Genomic DNA, 23,390 nt, shown 5'->3' on the forward strand with positions numbered 1-23,390 from the left:
AAAATAGGGGCGAAGCTGTTTCACCACTTCAGCAAAGACAAGGATGATGCTGTGGTTGTGGATCCACCCCCCAAGGTGGTTCCTGAGGTTGTTGCTGTTCCAGATCTGCCTGAATCTGGTGCTGTTGCTGACCCTAAGGCTGTGGGGGAGAATGAGCCCACCAAAGAAGCTGCTTTGGACAAGGAGGAGAGGCCAGTGAAGGATGAAGGCAGCCCTTCCTCTCCTAGGGGTCACAAACGCTCCAGATCTGTCTTCAAGGATGACTACAGCGACTGGGATCCAGCGTACCTGGCTTATCTTAGGGATAAATACCCTAATGACTTCCCCCCAGAGCTTTGAAGAGCAGCGTAACTATGACTAAACCCTAATTGCTTTAATTTCTGTTTAATTTGGTGATGTTGTTGCCTATTTGATATGAGTTCCTGAAATTTTGTTCTATACCATTAATTTGTGTTGGTTGTTTGATTTGAGTCCCTGATTTAGGGTACGCAAGTGGTCTGTGTTGTTGTTTGACTTTTGTTGTTCATTCATTTGCTATGGATTCTGATGATTAGCTATTTAGGGATGTTATATTGTATGGATGATGTTCATTCTTTTTGTTGGTGTTGCTTTTGGACCCTCAAATGTTATTTGAGTCCTTATGCTGTGTGTGTGACCTTTGTTTGAGTAGTTGATTGAAGCTATGTGTGTGTGACTGACCCTATGCTGAAGTTGAGTGAGGCACTGAGTCCCTGATGCTGGTTGTTTGGTTATTTATTTGAGTCCCCCTCTTATGATGTGCCTCAATGTCCTTTGTTGATCCATATGATGAAGGGACTCACATGATTGTACCCCCTAATAAAGGATGCTCAAATAATTTCTGTTTGAAGTTGTTGTTGAGGTGCCTTGTTAGTTTGGGGTGCATGTAGAAAAAAACACCCCTCTGATGGATTTATGTCATAATTTGAAGTAGCCTTTTGAATGGTTTCATTTCATTTCTCAAAAAGTTTTGATCTTTACAATTGTAGTAGCCCATATACACTTGTATGTCATGATTGCCTAAGTACCCAACCTAAGTTGATTCACAAAATACACCTAACCATTACTAAAACAAACAAAAAACAAGTTTTACTTCTAATGGTTATGTGTGGCAGTCCATGAACTTCAAAACCATCTTCTGTCTGTCTTCAATCTTCAAAAAATTGTCACTTGCATCTGCACTTACAAAAAGTTGTTTGCTTGCATCATTGTTAGTCAGCAACTACGTACTTCCATGTCTTGTGTCTCTGGCTGAGGCCCTATGGTAGGAACAAAAAGAGTGTTGAGGTAGTTCACGGTGTCAGCAATGAGTTCCCTGTTTACCTTTAGTACGTCTTCCAAAGTCCCTTCCCTTGCCTGTCTTGCCTTTGACATGTGTGGTGGGTTAAAGTTATTACCTCCTTGCTTCTCAAGCACTTTTATCATGCATGACTGGAGAGTAATCCATGTGTATCTGTTGAGGGTAGGATCAAAAACCTCAAATGCTTCTGCCACCTTCTCAATTAGTTCATCCAAATTTTTTTGGAAGGACTGATATTGGATTGATTGAATCGCCTTAAATAAACCAAGGTCTGACACATTCAAATCATGGGATTGGGCAGGTTGGAAAACAAATTGAATGTTGAAACCATTAGCTTGTGTTGCTGCCAGGAATTCTTCATCGTTAGGCACCTGATGTGGCCTAGCATTGTCCCACTGTATTACAATGTTCTTGCTTAGTTGTTCTGGCCATTGTCCATGAATAGTAGGAATGATTTTGTTTAAAATCATCTCCTTGATAGCATCTATGTTGACACTTTGAATTGCTTTTGTTTCCATAGTCCCTGCATCTCTGTTCTTGCTCTTTTTCTTGGCCATTTCTTGCTTCACAAAAGGGAAAAGCCCATACTTCCATGAGTGCAGTAGAGTACCATCCTGTGCATACAGTGGCTTCCCTATCATCCCCATAAACATTGCCTTTAACTTTAACCTTTTTTATTGTTGTGCTCTGTATGGTACCTCTTCATTAGGTGTAAGATAAAAAGTCCTTGTCTCTGGTTTTAGATAGAACCACTTCTCATCAATATGGATGTAATGTTGCAAATCTATAAATGATGGGTCTCCCTCACTTGGAACAGGTTCTATATGCTGCAGCACCCATTTCATCCTTGCTATTTTATGATTGTCAGTTAATGCTGGGTGATTGCTTGCTGTGACAGCCCTAAGTCTTCCCTTTTTCTTTAACCTGTGTATGAGTACGTGATTGACATTGAGGGTTGTACCATAACTTCTGTTTGTGGTTCTCTTATAAAGAGGCACAGACATAAGCCATTCATCTGAGTATTCTTTAGGCTTTTTCCCTGTTGTGCCTAATTTTTTGCTCCTGACATCTACAACATTCCCCTGTAGAATGTGTTTTTTGATTTCTTGAAGCCACCTTGTTGTGGTAGATCTTTGAACACCATGTTTTCTTGCCAAAGCTGAAAGAACTCCTCTTTGAAGTGAGTCCCCTTCCATATTGAGCATAATATCATCCACTATACTCCTCTTTTCCTGGATGTTTAACTCTCTGCTCTGTCTACCATGGTTTGGTACTTGTTGTTGCTCATCAGGTTCTGCCTCTGTATCTGAGTCCTCTGACTCTGCTGATTTAGTTTGTTGCTGTTGTGATGACTCATTTGAGTCAGACAGAGAAGTAGTGTTGTTTGCTTCTTCTTGCATGTTTGTTTGATGCAGCTCTTGTGTGTTCTGCTCCATAAGCAGTTGATTGATGTTGAAAAATTCATCAAACTCCTCTTCCATGAGTACCTCTTTTTTCAGATGAAGAGATGATGAAGTGGAGGTGTCTTGCTTTTTTTTGGGAGCTTTCAATGAAGCCTGATCCTGTACAAATCTACTGCTGCAACTAACACAGCAATTAGGATTTAGGACTAATTTCAGATTAGGATGGATTTTGTTTAACTTGCAAACAATGGCACCTGTAATTTTTTGGGTCTGTAATTAAACAATGGTTGATGATTTCCCTCCCCCCCCCCCACCCTTTGGATAATGAATTCTGATGATGTATGAAACAGATTTGGTCTTTTTATAAGGCCTTTTGGTCACTAAAATGGGTGATGTGGGAAAATTTTGAATGTTGTTTGAATTGTTTTCAAATTTTAGTAAAATGTTTGGAGGGAAACAAAAAAGAGGCAAAAATTTTGCCCACCAAAGCTGGCAGAAACGAAAAAGGAGGGAAGAGAGAGAAAAAGAAAAAAAAGGGTCACATGGGTTACCCGCTAAAATTGGGACCATCACTTTTCCCTCCTTTTTTAATTCTCCTAATTGCATACCTGTAGGGAATATTTCAAGCATTATGATCCCAAACTTGAACCTCACTGTGATCATACACTAAAGTATGGTGGCGTTCCAAAGGGAAGAAAAAGAGAGCAAAAGAGTCGCCAACAAGTTTTAGGAACTTGTAAACGCAAAAGACAATCCAAAAGGACCATCAAGTCCATAAGGTCTTGAACCAAATAAGGTTCGGGGATGAGGGTACGAATCCAATCTACAAAAGAAAGGACCCGCCCTATAAAATAGGCCTCTACTTTGTTCTGCTCGTATTCATGTGCGCTTTTCGAATAACATGCAAACATTAGGTTAAACCTAACCTGTTTATCTATGTTGGTTGAATATTAATGCACAAATAAAACTATTATTGCCAATCACTTGTATTAAAATCACATTAGCCTAAACCAAATTATTAATTATCCTATTAAGCGTGATTTCAAGTACAAATTCCCTTTAACATGCATAAAAGGTGTGATCAAGCAATAACAATATATATAATAAGCAACATAATAATAATCAATATAATCATAATAATCGTGATAACAATAATAACAATCATGTTAATATAAAGCTTAAATATAATAGCAAGATTCTAGGCATGATACTAACAAGATTAATAACAAACCCTAACATGTCACTAAACAATAAAGATCAAAGCTTTAAACCTAACATGGTACCTCTTCCTTGCACGTCTAGGGCGAAGGCAACTTCGAACTTGGCTAAGTAATTCTAAGTCTCGTGAATGCGGAATATTGTATTTGTAAAAAGGTTGGTTAAGAAAGAGAGAGAGAATGAGAATTAAGTAATTCTTGATGAGAGTTGATAGAAAGAATTGATTGGGAGAATTGATGAATAAAAAACAGGGGTCGAGGACCCTATTTATAGGAAAACAGTCCATAAAATCATAGAATTTGATAAAGAATAAAACTCCACTCTGTCGCCAGAAAACTATACCTGTCGCCAGAAATTTATCTTGTCGCGAGGCGACAAACCTGTCGTTTGGCGACATAGACAGTTTTTGCGGATTTTGTTTTTATCATATCTTTTGATATAGAAGTCCAAATAAGTCATATAATATGTCGTTGGAAAGCTCTTGAATTCTAGTTTCTAATGCAATTAGAATCGAATTAAAATCTTTATTAGATAAAAGATATGGCCGAAATAGTGGAAGGGTCTTAGTTTTGGATAGAGTTTCGTATTCCTTTCATATCTTTTTCGTTATAGCTTGGAATTAATATTATAATATATCATTGGAAAGATAATTTAAAGATCTATCCAACCATATAAATTTGGATAAAAATTATGAGGCACGAAAATAATATCTGACTGTCTTTGTACATCTTTAAATCCGAATAGAATTAGGAAAGTTTTTTAAAAAAAGAAAGTTTATATTCAAATCAAATTCCATGATCTTATTTTTTCAAAAAAAGATAATTAAGATGTTTTAGAAACTAATAGAAGATTCTAATCAATTTTAATTAGTTTAGAAATAGGATTAAACCTTTGGACCCTCCTCATGATCATTGGGTCGTAGGTAAATCCGGTTTGGGCCCAGTTTAGTATTTTGGCCATAACTTCCTCATTATTCATCGGAATTGGGCTTATAATATATCGTTGGAAAGGTCTTTTTAAGCCCCATCCAACTACACCATTATTAGACAATTATCATGGACCAAACAAAACTGGGTTGGACGTTTTAATAAAATAGGTGGGTTTTCGAAAACAGAAAGAAAGATTTTAATAAAAACTAACCGCAACACTTGACTTTTCACACTTTCACCTCAATCAATTATGGTTCTACGCAAAAGGTATTCATCACTGGGTTTGGTTTTGGGGAGACACAAATGGGTGTCTACAATACCCCTCCACTCTAATCTCCCCGCTTAAAAGTTTTGCCTAGGAGTCCGCAAACTCCGTGTTTGTTGTGAGTAAAGCGTTACGAAGGGGGTATGACCATTAGATGTTGCCATAAATGTCCATGGTAGGACTGAATTCATGATATCGGTGCAAGTTTGGAACGGGTAAATTGACTGTTTAAAGGCATAGTGGATGGTTCCACCCACTCAATTGGACTTCCGGAGGTTATTAGGAACCATGGTAAACATCTCAGCAATTTTTATTTCCGGTTGAAAAAAGGTCAAAAAATTCCGAAATTGATGTCTACAATCCACGCTTTTTGAGGAATTTCGAGGTTACGGGGCCCGGTGGCGAAAAGTCTTGAGACCCTAGGGGATACATCTTAGGGTCATATAATGACGTTTGGAACAATATATGACCATTATATGTTGCCATAAATGTCCGTGGTAGGCTTGAGGTCACGATATCGGTGCAAGTTTGGAATTGGTAAATTGACTGTTTAAAGGCATATTGGATGGTTCCACCCACTTAATTGGACTCTCGGAGGGTACTACGAACCATGGTAAACATCTCGGCAAATTTTTATCTCCGGGCGAAAAAAGGTCGAAAAATTCCTAAATTGAAGGCTATATAATCCACCCTTTTTGAGGAATTTTGAGGTTACGGGGCCCGGTGGCGAAAAGTCATGAGTCATATAATGACGTTTGGAACCATATATGACAATTATATGTTGCCATAAATGTCCGTGGTAGGCTTGAGGTCACGATATCGGAGCAAGTTTGGAACGGGTAAATTGACTGTTTAAAGGCATATTGGATGGTTCCACACACTCAATTGGACTCCCGGAGAGTATTAGGAACCATGGTAAAAATCTCGGTAATTTTTATTTCCGGGCGAAAAAAGGTCAAAAAATTCCAAAATTGAATTTTGAGGTTACGGACTCGGTGGCGAAAAGTCTTGAGACCCTAGAGCATACATCTTAAGGTCATATAATGAGGTTTGGAACCATATATGACCATTATATGTTGCAATAAATGTCTGTGGTAGGCTTGAGGTCACGATATCGTTGCCTGTTTATAACGGGTAGATTGACTGTTTAAAGGCATATTGGATGGTTCCACCCACTCAATTGGACTCCCAGAGGGTATTAGGAACCATGGTAAACATCTCGGCAAATTTTATTACCGAGCGAAAAAAGGTCAAAAAATTCCAAAATTGAAGGATATATAATCCACGCTTTTTAAGGAATTCTGAGGTTACGGGGCCCGGTGGAAAAAAGTCTTGAAACCCTCGGGGATACATCTTTTGGTCATATAATCACGTTTGGAACCATATATGACCCTTATATGTTGTACAAAATAGCCGTGGTAGGCTTCAGTTTACGAAATCGGTGCAAATTTGGAACGGGTAAATTGACCGTTTTAAGGCATATTGGATGGTTCCACCCACTCAATTGGACTCCCGGAAGGTATTAGGAACCATGGTCAACATCTCGGCAATTTTTATTTCCGGGTAGAAAAAAGGTCAAAAAATTCCAAAATTGAAGGCTATATAATCCACGCTTTTTGAGGAATTTTGAGGTTACGGGGTCTGGTGGCGAAAAGTCTTGACACCCTAGAGGATAAATCTTAAGGTCATATAATGACGTTTGAATCCATAGATGACCCTTATATGTTGTACAAAATAGCCGTGGTAGGCTTTAGTTTACGAAATCGGTGCAAATTTGGAATGGGTAAAATGACCATTTTAAGGCATATTGGATGGTTCACCACACTCAATAGGACTCCCGAAGGGTATTAGAAACCATGGTAAACATCTCGGCAATTTTTATTTCTGGGCGAATAAAGGTCAAAAAATTCCAAAATTGAAGGCTATATAATTCACTCTTTTTGAGGAATTTTGAGGTAACGGAGCCCGGGGGCGAAACGTCTTAAGACCCTAGGGATACATCTTAAGGTCATATAATGACGTTTGGAACCATATATGACCCTTATATGTTGCCATAAATGTCCGTGGTAGGCTTGAGGTCACGATATCGGTGCAAGTTTAGAACGGGTAAATTGACTGTTGAAAGGCATATTGGATGGTTCAACCCACTCAATTGGACTCCCAGAGGGTGTTAGGAACCATGGTAAAAATCTCGGAAATTTTTATTTCGCGGCAAAAGTAGGTGAAAAATTTCCATAATTGAAGGCTATAATCCACGCTTTTTGAGGAATTTTTGAGGTTACGGGGCCTGGTGGTGAAAAGTCTTGAGACCCTAGGGGATACATCTTAGGATTATATAATGATGTTTGGAACCATATATGACCCTTATATGTTGTACAAAATAGCCGTGGTAGGCTTCAGTTTACGAAATCGGTGCAAATTTGGAACGGGTAAATTGACCATTTTAAGGCATATTGGATGGTTCCACCCACTCAATTGGACTCCCAAATGGAATTAGGAACCATGGTAAACATCCCTACAATTTTTATTTCCGGGCAAAAAAAAGATAAAAAAATTCCAAAATTGAAGGCTATAATCCACGCTTTTGGAGTAATTTTGAGGTTACGGGGTCCGGTGGAGAAAAGTCTTAAGACCTTAGGGGATACATCTTAGGGTCAAATAATGACGTTTGGAACCATATATGACAATTACATGTTGCCAAAAATGTCCGCGGTAGGCTTCGGTTTACGAAATCAGTGCATATTTGGAACGGGTAAATTGACCGTTTTAAGGCATATTGGATTGTTCCAGCCACTCAATTGGACTCCTGGAGGGTATTAGGAACCATGGTAAACATCTCGGCAATTTTTATTTCTAGGCGAAAAAAGGTCAAATAATTCCAAAATTGAAGGCTATTTAATCCACGCCTTTTAAGGAATTTTGAGGTTACGGGGCCCGGTGGCGAAAAGTCTTGAGACCCTAGGGCATACATCTTAGGGTCATATAATGAGGTTTGTAACCATATATGACCATTATATGTTGCCATAAATGTCCGTGGTAGGCTTGTGTTCACGATATCGGTGCAAATTTGGAACGGGTAAATTGACCGTTTTAAGGCATGTTGGATGGTGCCACCCACTCAATTGGTCTCCCAGAGGGTATATGGAACCATGGTTAACATCTAGGCAATTTTTATTTCTTGGCGAAAAAAGGTCAAAAAATTCCAAAATTGAAGGCTATATAATCCACGCTTATTGAGGAATTTTGAGGTTACGGGGCCTGGTGGTGAAAAGTCTTAAGACCCTAGGGATACATCTAAAGGTCATATAATGACGTTTGGAACCATATATGACCCTTATGTATTGCCATAAATGTCTGTGGTGGACTTGAGGTCACGATATCGGTGCAAGTTTGGAACGGGTAAATTGACTGTTTAAAGGCATATTGGATGGTTCCACCCACTCAATTGGACTCCCGGAGGGTATTAGGAAATATGGTAAACATCTCGGCAAATTTTATTACCGGGCGAAAAAAGGTCAAAAAAATCCAAAATTGAAGGCTATATAATTCACGCTTTTTGAGGAATTTTGAGGTTACGGGGCCTGGTGGTGAAAAGTCTTAAGACCCTAGGGATACATCTTAAGGTCATATAATGACGTTTGGAACCATATATGACCCTTATATGTTGCCATAAATGTCTGTGGTGGACTTGAGGTCACGATATCGGTGCAAGTTTGGAACGGGTAAATTGACTGTTTAAAGGCATATTGGATGGTTCCACCCACTCTATTGGACTCCCGGAGGGTATTAGGAAATATGGTAAACATCTCGGCAAATTTTATTACCGGGCGAAAAAAGGTCAAAAAAATCCAAAATTAAAGGCTATAAAATCCACGCTTTTTAAGGAATTTTGAGGTTACGGGGCCCGGTGGCGAAAAGTCTTGAGACCCTAGGGGATACATCTTAGGGTCATATAATGACGTTTGGAACCATATATGACCCTTATATGTTGTACAAAATAGCCGTGGTAGGCTTTAGTTTACGAAATCAATGCCAATTTGGAACGGGTAGTTTGACCGTTTTAAGGCATATTTGATGGTTCCACACACTCAAGAGGACTCCCGATGGGTATTAGGAAACATGGAAAAGATCTCGCCATTTTTTATTTTCGGGCGAAAAAAGGTTAAATAATTCCAAAATTGAAGACTATAATCCACGCTTTTTGAGGAATTTTGAGGTTACGGGCCTGGTGGCGAAAAGTCTTGAGACCGTTGGGGATACATCTTAGGGTCATATAATGACGTTTGGAACCATATATGACCCTTATATGTTGTACAAAATAGCCGTGGTAGGCTTCAGTTTACGAAATCGGTGCCAATTTGGATCGAGTAAATTGACCGTTTTAAGAATTATTGGATGGTTCCACCCACTCAACTGGACTCTCGGAGGATATTAGGAACCATGGTAAACATCTCCACAATTTTTATATCCGGGCGAAAAAAGATCCAAAAATTCCAAAATTGAAGGCTATAATCCACGCTTTTTGAGGAATTTTAAGGTTACGGGGCCCAGTGGCGAAAAGTCTTGAGACCCTAGGGGATACATCTTAGGGTCATATAATGACGTTTGGAACCATATATGATCCTTATATGTTGTACAAAATAGCCGTGGTAGGCTTTAGTTTACGAAATCGGTGCAAATTTGGAATGGGTAGTTTGCCGTTTTAAGGCATATTTGATGGTTCCACCCACTCAATAGGACTCCCGGTGGGTATTAGGAAACATGGAAAGCATCTTGGCAATTTATTTTTCGGGCGAAAAAAGGTCAAATAATTCCAAAATTGAAGACTATAATCCACGCTTTTTGAGGTTACGGGCCTGGTGGCGAAAAGTCTTGAGACCCTAGGGAATACATCTTAGGGTCATATAATGACGTTTGGAACCATATATGACCATTATTTGTTGCCATAAATATCCGTGGTAGGCTTGAGGTCACGATATCGGTGCAAGTTTGGAACGGGTAAATTGACCGTTTAAAGGCATATTGGATGGTTCCACCTACTCAATTGGACTCCCGGAGGGTATTAGGAACCAGGGTAAACATCTGGGCAATTTTTATTTCCGGGCGAAAAAACGTCAAAAATTCCAAAATTGAAGGCTATAATCCACGCTTTTTGAGGAATTTTGAGGTTACGGGGGCCCGGTGACGAAAAGTCTTGAGACCCTTGGGGATACATCTTAGGGGTCATATAATGACGTTTGTATCCATATATGACCCTTATATGTTGTACAAAATATCCGTGGTAGGCTTCAGTTTACGAAATCAGTGCAAATTTGAAACGGGTAATTTGACCGTTTTGAGGCATATAGGATGGTTCCACCCACTCAATTGGACAACCGGAGGGAATTAGGAACCATGGTAAACATCTCAAAAAATTTTATTTCCGGGCGAAAAAAGGTCAAAAAATTCCAAAATTGAAGGCTATAATCCACGCTTTTTGAGGAATTTTGAGGTTACGGGGCTGTAGGAGATTATAGGTACTACGCAGCGGAAATAAACATGAATCATATTCATATAGTACCTAATCCAAGGATCTAGTGCATAACACATAAAGAACAAATAATTGTACCTTTGAAGCATGATTCCACGTGCGATCGAGCAAGAACAATGGGGAGACAAAGAACCTCAAGCGTGATTCCTCTACTTGGTCCACGGGCACAAGTTAAGACCTCCACTAATGCTAGTTAGTTGCAATTGAAACCTTCAATTGACCTTCTATGGAGAAGAGCGACATACTAACCAAGAACCACCACGAACCACCACACGCGCCACCAAGGGGTGGCCGGCCGTGAGTCCAAAGGGGGGGGGGACGGAGTGAGAGCCGTGAATGTGACAGAGGATTAGGGTTTTGGGATTGGTTGCCTTGATGTCAAAATTCACAGTGTGTGAATTATGACTACTTGCTACAAACCCTAGGCATGGATCTTATTTATAGATCTCATCTCTAAATAAGAGCCCATGTCAAAAGCCCAAAACCTAATTCCAATCAAACTATGCTAGCCCAATCCAATTCATGATTAGTTAATTGCTCATGAGGCCCATTAATGGGCCTCTAACTTGCTTAACCCAATACCCTTGTGTGTGACCAATATAGGATCCATTCTAAAGGGCTTTGGACTATTTGACTAGTCCAAAGATCATCTCTCATAGTCTAGCAACAGAGGATGACGCCCCAAAAGAACGAACTTATTATCTCCATAATAGTGATCCTTGATATATCTAGTAATTGCACTTATCGAAGACATAACTCCTTCAATCTCCCACTTGTCTGAGACAAGTGAGTAATATTCAAATTCCTTAAGTCAATGTGTGTCGATTTGATAATATGATTGCATCTTATGTCGTGATTATATTAATCTACAAATCGTTTCTTGAAATCTGAGTTAGAATTGCAAAACAAATGGTTACAAAGTAATCCATTTGAGCACGGCCATGCATTTTCTGAATTCTCCCTCTTCAAGGGGCCAAGACACATTCCTAATTAAATAGGTAGACTCAATCCAATCTTATGGCAACCAAAGCTCCCACTCAACTTCTGAAATAACCGGGAAACACCCTTTATAATCTCCAGTTACGGGCAGACGTTTGTATGTACCACAGTTATAACATCCATTGAATGAGATCAATGTTCCACTCATGTCAAAGGAATCCACTAATATATCTGGAAGCTCTATAATTGAACTTCAAAGTAGGTCTATAGTTCGATCATGCATCATTCATGCATATCCATGTGATTGACCGAGCATCACTACGCTCCTATAGCCCATGAAACTGCGCTATCCAAACAATCTTAACATGCTAGTCCATTATTAGAAGTCATTTATGTCCAGTTTAATGATTCCGAACTAGGAACTTAAATAATATATGAATTTAGTTCACCTGTGGGGTTTCATTCAAAAGGTCATCAACCAAGTGAGCCCATCAATTCATAATTATTTTGGACATTTTATTTAATCTTGAAACCACGATTAAATAAGATTGAAACTTTGTTTCAATTGATAAACATAATTCTGCAAGCTAATGTATTTACTTTTGTAATATGCTTTCTCAAAACATACACAACTAAAATTACATAACTTGCTTCAATCCAAAAACCTTAGTATGACTCTCATACCTTGGTCATGGAAGGGGTTTAGAAAGTAGAGTTCATGAGACATTCTCATAAACATGAATTTTGCAATTTCTAAATTTTATAATCATTTTCATCTCCATACACTAAGAATTTTCCTTTGCCCTTTCGCAAGGAATGAACTTAGGAATTTCTAATTTGTATTCCAAAATCACATTGGATTTCGATTGAAATCTATCATCACTTGTTCTTTAAAACACGTGAATCAAATAGACGAGTATAGTCCATGACATGCATGATGCATCCTTTGCAAATTGCATAAGGATCATCACTTAAAATCTTAATTTCATCAACCTTTCTTAAAGTATTGAATCATTAAGCAATGTGCCATGTTACAAGGGATTGAAACTCTTTTCAATATAATGTTGAACCTAATAAGAATCTTATCAATATAATCTTCTTAGCCAAAACTCAAACATCCTTCGAGACCTATCTATATAGATCTTGAATCCCAAATGTACTCATCTTCTTCTTCAAGATTTTCATACAAAATGCATTACCCACCACTTGACTCTTCAAGCAATAAATAATTGCTCTTTATACTAGACCAAGAAGATTTATAGCTCCCACTAAACGTCTTGTACACATAAGACCTTTTCTTCATTTTACGAGAACATCAAACGATTTGATTAACTCACAAAATTAAGAACATTAACTCCCTGATGCTAACTTCAATCCATTATGGATCTTTTAGGCATCCCTAGGATTATTGGATCTCCAAATTTTTTATTGTATCATACACAAGTCTTATTTCATGAACAATTTTCAAGAAAGTGTTTTGAAATCCATCTACCAAATCTCATAAGGTAAAATCACTAAATATCTTTAATAGATCTTTGCAACATGTAAAGGTTTCATCGTAATCATAGTCATACTATGAATTAGTTGAATCCTTTAACAAGTCTTTGCTTTAGTTAGAAAACATTTTTCTTTCTTGTCTGTTTTGCTTATATTGGGTTTCACCCAACTTAGGCAAATTATTCAAGTGTCATACACTTGCTTACAGACTTAGAATCTATTGCAGATTTCCTGGTTTTAAACCACTTGGAGTTATGACTCGTCAAATCATCCTTATTACTTGCATAATCATCATGTTCCAAAATAAATATTTTAGTACTCTTAGTCAATATGAAATCATATTCCTTTAGCTAAGTTTTACGTATGCTAGTCATCATTGTGGGTTTTTATGCAACAATTGAAACTCATACAACAACTTTGTTTAGTTTTCAATGAGAAACGACAATAGAGGATTTGCACTTGGAATGTACTACCTTCGACACATGGTTATTAATCCCATTACACTTAATGAGACCACGCGTTGTCATTTGTAACATGAGGTGAATCATGCTCATATTGTTGCTTTTATTCGATTACTTCTCAAATTTCTTCAAGATTTTCGAAATCACTTTTCTTGAACTCTTTCAAGGCTCTCGAACTTTTCAAGATTCTTATACTCCCACTTGCCTTTTGAGGAGGCATATTTAGCATAGGGTGAACCAATCATGGTTTGAACCACGTTTGTTTGTTGCTTTTCTCGAACTCTTTTTGAGATTTACACTACTCCCACTTGACCTTTTGGAACAATTTCCATAAGGGCACCTACTTGAGCAACAAACATTTTGTGCTAAGTATGGTTTGTGTAGTAGTACCCCATGCTCTATATAGGAATCGAACGTGTATTAAACGGTTTAATACATGTTTTATTCCTTGCTTTGTAGAAAAACATTATAAGAACTTTTCTTAACCATATCACATATGAAGCTTTTTCTACATTCTGATTTGACCTATGTAATTTTTGTTTAGTTTTGTAGCTTATCTTAAAAGTATATCCCTTGAACAATGGTTGGAAGATAGGTAATTTACATCCATTATCAAAATATATCTCATATAGATTGATAACTTCTTTCATAAACACTTCACAAGGTTTTTCGGAGTTTGTTGTAAAACGATTTCACAACTCTTGGATGTTTATCAAGGTCTTGGCTTAAATTCTCATTATTACGATCATATCGCAATACTTTGAATGTGTTTCCAAGTATATGTCTTGACGTAAATTTTCACAATTACAATCATATTGTAGTGTAATCATTATCTTGTCAAGTTAATACTGAACTTCATACTGAACATTTTGAACTTTTCAAAATCTTCACTCTTATGCTTCAAATAAGCATAAGTAGTGATCGTATCATAAATGAAGTTTCATTGTCCATCTCTAGTCTTTGAACCTTTGGTTTTCTTACATCGATATGTATTTGACCTCGAGTTCACATCGTCATTTCTCTAAATGGTGACTTAGTCAATATTTCAAATTAGAATGATAATTACATATATCAATGGATTCATAATTCAATGATATTGAAAGTCCATCCCTTTGGATCTTCCGCATGCAATTTTCATTTTCATTCGAATAAATTGACATATTAGAGACAAGTTATATATATAGAAATGGTTTAACTATTTCTATCATATAGAACTTTAAACCTATTTAGCAATTTAAAACACATTATGACTCAAAGAAGCATAGAATAACATTTATTCCACGTTTTTGAATCTTCGATGCTTAGTAATTACTAACATTGAATGGTGTTTTGATAATGGCAAGAATGAATAACATTTATTTAATTCTAGCTAATCATTAGTGGTGAAGTACTGGTTCTACTTGTAAAATTGCAACTTTTGCTTCCAGACTTGTAGATTCTACTTGTGAAGTAGCAACATTTGCTTCTAAACTTGTAGATTTATTCCTCCTTTAGCTATAACTTCTTCCTTTAGTTCAATCACATTTGTGCAATGAGTGCTCTAAACAAGACATCATATGTCCAAGAAGTAGCAATATGATAAATTAATTTCTATAATATAATTCTTAAATCGGAACATTTCCATTCTTTTACCTTCCAACTATATGAGGTAGTTTCTAATCAATTGGAATTGGTCCATTTAATTTGAAACATTTGTTGTTCACAACAACTTTTAGCATGTAAGTAGTTCTAAGTTTGAGAAGTAGCAACTTGTTTGCAATTCTTGGCCTATAACTTCTTAATGCAATCCTCATATGTTCCTAAACCTTTCCCGTTTGAGCCACTTAGAACATTTCTCTTAGGTTCAAAATGATACCTTGCTCAACTACTTTAAGCATTTTTCATGATTCTGCTAAGCCTATTCTATCATTATTTATATTTGAGTTTAATCAAGTATTAAACTCTATATAAAGTGGATGAAGAATAGCGTCATTTGATCAACTTTTGATCATAGAGATTTCCAATCACTTTCTTATATTCAATCATATTGAGGATAAGAGATTTTATTGGGTTTTTATACTTGTCTTTTGGAGGGTTTGTACCTCTCATCTCATTATATCCTTTGAAACATTTTTTCAAAATGAAGATGTGTTGGCATTTTACTCAAACATTTTGAATGAAACCAACCTTAGACATGTAACATGAATTTCTAAAACTTGCCTTTTAGAATCACCTTAGCAAAATTGGAATGTAGGTTTATGGATTATCTTTTAAACTTTTTGAGAACGTTTCTCAACTTTATTTTTAATCGAGGAGATTATAATAATAAAATTAGAACGACATGTTACTTATAAGTAAACGCAAAATTCAATTATGTTTATTAAATTTAAAGTACCAAAAGCGAATTAAATTGGTAACTTTAAAGCACTCTATTCAATTTAAGTGATCCCAACTTGAATTAAGTGATTCCAAGATCCTTTATTTGTGCAATAATTGACCGGACTGAGGTCCTGCCATCAACCATTACATTTTTAAGGTGAGTAAACTCTTTACTGATTACAACTCTTGTAATTCTTGGTTGAATATTAATCATCACATGTTTAATTATTACCCTTAGCTTCAAGGTTCTAAACTGATCTTTAGGTAACCTTGTTGAATATAACCAATTAAAAGTGTAGAACGTGATCTACCCCCACTTCCCCAAGATATATTATGATGCTCTGCTGAGGCCGACCCATCACAAACGATCAAGGTTTTCGTCGGGTTTTTAATTGGAAAAGCTGCATCAATATTACTGGGATCTAGATTTATTATGTTGTGATTAAATAGTGAACTCTAGCGCATCATCACAAAACATCAATAAAATCTAACATGCATAAAATACTGAATGCATAAATAAGACATAGCATGGCCCCTAATCCTAAGAAAACTAATAAAGTAAATGCTCCCACTTGAATCATCATGGATCGCATCCATCTTGCTCCTTTGGGCCTTCACTTTATGGGCTTCTTGGATTAACTGCAACCTGTAATTCTACTCTATTCTATCTACTACTTAAATAAAATAAAATAAAATTACAAAATACTTTATCGGTTCGTAGACCGTACTAAGATTACAAAAATACATCACGATGCGCAGATCGTATTTAGCAATCTACTGGGCCATACTAGTCATTATATAGCAATAAACAACATCATATATTATAAAATTGCCACATAATAAATCACTCATCATGCTTTCCTAAACTACAACATCGAATGTTCACAATTAAGGAAACATGGCATCTAAATATCTCATATTTTAATTAATGTAATTAGATAATATCATATATTATTCATGATCATCAATAAAATATCATATATTCTAAATAAGTCATGAGATAGAATCAAATCTTATTTTAACCTTAAAAGATAAATCATATTTATCCTCATAGATTATCCTAACAAAGTTAGGAAATTCTATCTTAATTACTAGCCAATCACAATATTTTAAATCAATTATATCCAAAAATAATTATGTGATAATCACATTATTTAAATCAATTATTATCCTTTTGGAATATGCTCAGAATATCCTAATCATTCTTATCCATAATTAACCACTTTAATTTAGGATAATTACTAATTTAACAACTTAAATATGGATAATATCAAGTATAACAACTTTTGAATATTTGATTTTATCCTAAAATAAAAGATTTTATCCAAATAAAACCAATTTTATCTTTTAAAATAAAAGATCATATTTTCAAAATATTTTAACTTATCCAAAAAAAAACTGATTTTATCCCAAAATAATTCGTAATTATCTTGAAATAATTTTTCAAAACAGAATTTTTTTTTTCTTTTGAAAATCGTGAGCCACCAACGCCGGCCACCGTGGTTGGCTAGCCGAAGCTAGCCACGGTGGCTGGCTGCCATGACAGCAGCCACTGCCGCAAGTGCAACAGCGTGGCAGCTGCCTCTGCCGGGGATGCAGGCCACCGTGCGTGGCCAGCCAAAGCTAGCCACGGTGGCTGGCTGCGGTTAGCAGCCACTGCCGCGCAAAAGAGGCAGCAGCAGCAGCCCTAGCGTGGCTGTGACAGCAGCCGTGCAACTCTTGCACATTGCTGTCCAGCCACCTTTCGGACCACCTACCCTCCCTCCCTCCCTCTGGACTGACCACCTGGTCGGCAGCCGCCGTGGCTGCGCCACCCAGCCGCGGTTGCCGGCCAAATTAAATATTTTTTTTGTGTGTTTTAATTTAATTAAAATAACATTTATCCTAATTAAATTAAATTAGTCCATAAGATTAAAATTAAATCACATTCAACTTTAAAATTAGGGTTCATCATAACATTAATCCGAATTTAATTCTAACTTTTAAAATTAAATCTATGATCATACATAAAACATTTTTATGCATAAATCAATCCAATTAAAATTATGAAACAAATTTAAAACGTAATCAACCAAAATAAGCATCAAAATTCATAATTTTAAGGCTAATAAGGTTCGAATTTTCGAATAAATTAAGGTTAGGGTTCGAAATTTTTGAACAATTTTAGGGCATAATTCGGTCCTCTTCATGGCTATTTGAGCATAATTAAATCGCATTTAATCTATTCCAAAAGTTTAATCACATTAAATATAATAATCGAACCATAATTAAATTAATTTCTCCCTCCTAATTGAATTAAAATTGTGGATTATCAAAGAATTATTGGCAATATGCGTAAATGCAATAGGCTAACTGATACCACTGTAGGAGATTATAGGTACTACGCAGCGGAAATAAACATGAATCATATTCATACAGTACCTAATCCAAGGATCTAGCGCATAACACATAAAGAACAAATAATTGTACCTTTGAAGCGTGATTCCACGTGCGATCGAGCAAGAACAATGGGGAGATAAAGAACCTCAAGCGTGATTCCTCTACTTGGTCCACGGGCACAAGTTAAGACCTCCACTAATGCTAGTTAGTTGCAATTGAAACCTTCAATTGACCTTCTATGGAGAAGAGCGACATACTAACCAAGAACCACCATGAACCACCACACGCGCCACCAAGGGGTGGCCGGCCGTGATTCCAAAGGGGAGGGGGGAGGAGTGAGAGCCGTGAATGTGAGAGAGGATTAGGGTTTTGGGATTGGTTGCCTTGATGTCAAAATTCACAGTGTGTGAATTATGACTACTTGCTACAAACCCTATGCATGGATCTTATTTATAGATCTCATCTCTAAATAACAGCCCATGTCAAAAGCCCAAAACCTAATTCCAATCTAACTATGCTAGCCCAATCCAATTCATGATTAGTTAATTGCTCATGAGGCCCATTAATGGGGCTCTAACTTGCTTAACCCAATACCCTTGTGTGTGACCAATATAAGATCCATTCTAAAGGGCTTTGGACTATTTGACTAGTCCAAAGATCATCTCTCATAGTCTAGCAACAGAGGATGACGCCCCAAAAGAACGAACTTATTATCTCCATAATAGTGATCCTTGATATATCTAGTAATTGCACTTATCGAAGACATAACTCCTTCAGGGGCCTGGTGGCAAAATGTCTAGAGACCCTAGGGGATACATCATAGGGTCATATAATGAGGTTTCTAACAATATATGACCATTATATATTTCCATAAATGTCCGTAGTAGGCTTAAGATCACGATATCGGTGCATGTTTGGAACGGGTAAATTGACTGTTTAAAGGCATATTGGACGGTTCCACCCACTCAATTGGACTCCCGGAGGATATTAGGAACCATGTTAAACATCTCGGCAGTTTTTATTTCCGGGCGAAAAAAGGTAAAAAAATTCCAAAATTGAAGGCTATAATCCACGCTTTTTGAGGAATTTTGAGGTTACGGGGCCCTGTGGCGAAAAGTCTTGAGACCCTAGCGGATACATCTTAGGGTCATGTAATAAGGTTTAGAACCATATATGACCATTATATGTTGTACAAAATATCCGTGGCAGGCTTCAGTTTACGAAATCAGTGCAAATTTGGAACGGGTAAATTGACCGTTTTAAGGCATATTGGATGGTTCCACCCACTCAATTGGACTCCCAGAGGGTGTTAGGAACCATGGTAAACATCTCGGAAATTTTTATTTCGCGGCGAAAAAAGGTGAAAAATTTCCAAAATTGAAGGCTATAATCCACGCTTTTTGAGGAATTTTGAGGTTACGGGGCCTGGTGGTGAAAAGTCTTGAGACCCTAGGGGATACATTTTAGGGTCAAATACTGACGTTTGGAACCATATATGACCATTATGTATTGCCATAAATGTCCGTGGTAGGCTTGAGGTCACGATATCGGTGCAAGTTTGGAACGGGTAAATTGACCGTTTAAAGGCATATTGGATGGTTCCACCCACTCAATTGGACTCCCGGAGGGTATTAGGAACCATGGTAAACATCTCGGAAATTTTTATTTCCGGGCGAAAAAAGGTCAAAAAATTCCAAAATTGAAGGCTATAATCCACGCTTTTTGAGGAATATTAAGGTTACGGGGCCCGGTGGCGAAAAGTCTTGAGACCCTAGAGGATACATCTTAGGGGTCATATAATGACATTTGGAACCATATATGACCCTTATATGTTGTACAAAATATCCGTGGTAGGCTTTAGTTTACGAAATCGGTGCAAATTTGAAACAGGTAATTTAACCGTTTTAAGGCATATTGGATGGTTCCACCCACTCAAGTGGACTTCCGGAGGGTATTAGGAACCATGGTTAACATCTCGGAATTTTTTATTTCCGGGCGAAAAAAGGTCAAAAAATTCCAAAATTGAAGGCTATAATCCACGCTTTGTGAGGAATTTTGAGGTTACGGGGCCTAGTGGCGAAAAGTCTTGAGACCCTAGGGGATACATCTTAAGGTCATATAATGACATTTGGAATCATATATGACCCTTATATGTTGTACAAAATAGCCGTGGTAGGCTTCAGTTTAAGAAATCGGTGCAAATTTGGAACAGGTAATTTGACCGCTTTAAGGCATATTGGATGGTTCCAACCACTCAATTGGACTCCCGGAGGGAATTAGGAACCATGGTAAACATCTCGAAAATTTTTATTTCCGGGCGAAAAAAGGTCAAATAATTCCAAAATTGAAGGCTATAATCCAAGTTTTTTTAGGAATTTTGAGGTTACGGGGCCCGGAGGCAAAAAGTCTTGAGACCCTAGGGGATACATCTTAGGGTTATATAATGACGTTTGGAACCATATATGACCATTATATGTTGCCATAAATGTCCGTGGTAGGCTTGAGGTCACGATATCGGTGCAAGTTTGGAACGGGTAAATTGACGGTTTAAAGGCATATTGGATGGTTCCACTCACTCAATTGGACTCCCGGAGAGTATTAGGAACCATAGTAAACATCTCTGCAATTTTTATTTCGGGCGAAAATAAGTCTAAAAATTCAAAAATTGAAGGCTATAATCCACGCTTTTTGAGGAATTTTGAGGTTACGGGGCCCAGTGACGAAAAGTCTTGAGACCCTAGGGGATACATCTTAGGGTCATATAATGACGTTGGGAACCATATATGACCCTTATATGTCGTACAAAATAGCCGTGGTAGGCTTCAGTTTACGAAATCGGTGTAAATTTGGAACGGGTAATTTGACCGTTTTAAGGCACATTGGATGGGTCCAACCACTCAATTGGACTCCCGGAGGGAATTAGGAACCATGGTAAACATCTCGGAAATTTTTATTTCCGGGCGAAAAAAGGTCAAATAATTCCAAAATTGAAGGTATAATCCACGTTTTTTAGGAATTTTGAGGTTGCGGGGCCCGCAGGCAAAAAGTCTTGAGACCCTAGGGGATACATCTTAGGGTCATATAATGACGTTTGGAACCATATATGACCATTGTATGTTGCCATAAATGTCCGTGGTAGGCTTGAGGTCACGATAGCGGTGCAAGTTTGGAACGGGTAAATTGACTGTTTAAAGGCATATTGGATTGTTCCACCCACTCAATTGGACTCCCGGAGGGTATTAGGAACCATGGTAAACATCTCGAAAATTTTTATTTCCGGGCGAATAAAGGTCAAAATATTCCAAAATTGAAGGCTATAATCCACACTTTTTGAGGAATTTTAAGGTTACGGGGCCCGGTGGCGAAAAGTCTTGAGACCTTAGGGGATACATCTTAGGGTCATATAATGATGTTTGGAACCATATATGACCCTTATATGTTACCAAAAATGTTCGTGGTAGGCTTGAGGTCACGATATCGATGCAAGTTTGGAACGGGTAAATTAACTGTTTAAAGGCATATAGGATGGTTCCACCAAATCAATTGGACTCCCGGAGGGTATTTGGAACCATGGTAAACATCTCGGCAATTTTTATTTTCGGGCGAAAAAAGGTCAAAAAATTCCAAAATTGAAGGGTATAATCCACGGTTTATGAGAAATTTTGAGGTTACGGGGCCCGGTGGAGAAAAGTCTTGAGACCCTAGGGGATACATCTTAGGGTCATATAATAAAGTTTGGACCATATATGACCCTTATATGTTATACAAAATAGCCGTGGTAGGCTTCAGTTTACGAAATCGGTGCAAATTTGGAACGGGTAAATTGACCGTTTTAAGGCACATTGGATGGTTCCACCCACTCAATTGGACTCCCGGAGGGTATTAGGAACCAAGGTAAACATCTCGGCAATTTTTATTACCAGGCGAAAAAAGGTCAAAAAATTCCAAAAATGAAGGCTATAATCCACGCTTTTTGAGGAATTTTGTGTTGGGGTTTGGTGTGTCCGACTCACCGCGGAAACAACCCCACCCGAGGAACCACTCGCAATAATTAAACTATAAAGCATAAATAATTACAAAGAAAAGATAACGAATCTTACCCTCGAAGCGAGCTTCGCCCAAAACCCGGGGCTCTTACTTGAAAGCTACGAGCACGTCAAGCGCCGTGCCTCCGACGGTATCCACCCACAAAAAGGCGAACACAACTTTAAGGTCTACTACCTTGGGGTTAGCAAGGTCCTACCAAAACCCGAGATATATATGAGTTTAAGAGTTTTCCCAAAAATTATGGAATGCTCTTTTAAACTCCCACTCAAGCACTTTATTCCGAATCCCAAGGTTGGCATTTATAAGTATTAGTAGGAATTTCTATCCCATCAATGTGGGATCATGAAATTCCTAAAATTAATTTAAAGCTAAATTAAATTAAAATTGCAAACTAATAATAAATCTACAAGTGGCATTACCATGTGAGATGGGTTGGTGAGGACCACATGGAGAGTAGGGGACCATACTTGCTCCCCACTCAATACTCTCCTTGTGCCACATGTCCTCACTCACTTACCCCCATTTTCCATACTTCCCCTTTACCCACGGCCCTATGGCTAGAGCCAAGCCACGAGCCAAGCCCGAGCCTGACCCCGAGCCCAGCCCGTACCCAGCCCGCACCTAGCCTGCACACAGCTGCTGCTGTGGCGCGGTACGGCTGCTGCTGTGCCTAGCTGCGGCTGGCTTTGGCTGCTAGCACGGTGCGCTAGCTTGCACCAGCCAGCCATGGCTCGACTTGGTCCTTGCTAGCCACCTTTGCTAGGACATTTTGCCCCTAGCATTCGGATGCTAGGGGTATTTTTGGGAATATGGTCGATTTATTATTATTTTGCGCGTCTCGTCTTTTATTATTTTGACTCGACTTCCGACGATCGGTTTCGACGCTCTAAGCTCGAATTACCGACGTCTAAATATTTAACACTCGGGCGACGAATTAATTTCTTCCGAATTAATTCGTCGAGTTAGTTTGCATATATTTGCTTGGGTGTGACCCAAAGGGTTCAGTCAAGATTAAGCTGTAATATCAATTATATTAATGTTGTAGA

At 37.8% G+C, this 23,390-nt stretch overlaps 1 protein-coding gene across 1 annotated transcript; it reads right to left on the reverse strand.

Moving 5' to 3' along the window:
* Positions 1–1,233: 1,233 nt before the first annotated feature.
* LOC145610629 (uncharacterized) lies at positions 1,234–1,965 on the reverse strand. Its single transcript, XM_081665939.1, has one exon. It carries the CDS (start codon positions 1,963–1,965, stop codon positions 1,234–1,236), a length of 732 nt encoding a protein of 243 aa, XP_081522065.1.
* Between the last annotated feature and the right edge of the window lie 21,425 nt (positions 1,966–23,390).

The sequence above is a fragment of the Chenopodium album genome, chromosome 24, assembly GCF_948465745.1.
Source record: "Chenopodium album chromosome 24, dcCheAlbu1.1, whole genome shotgun sequence".
NCBI classification, from domain to species: Eukaryota; Viridiplantae; Streptophyta; class Magnoliopsida; order Caryophyllales; family Amaranthaceae; genus Chenopodium; species Chenopodium album.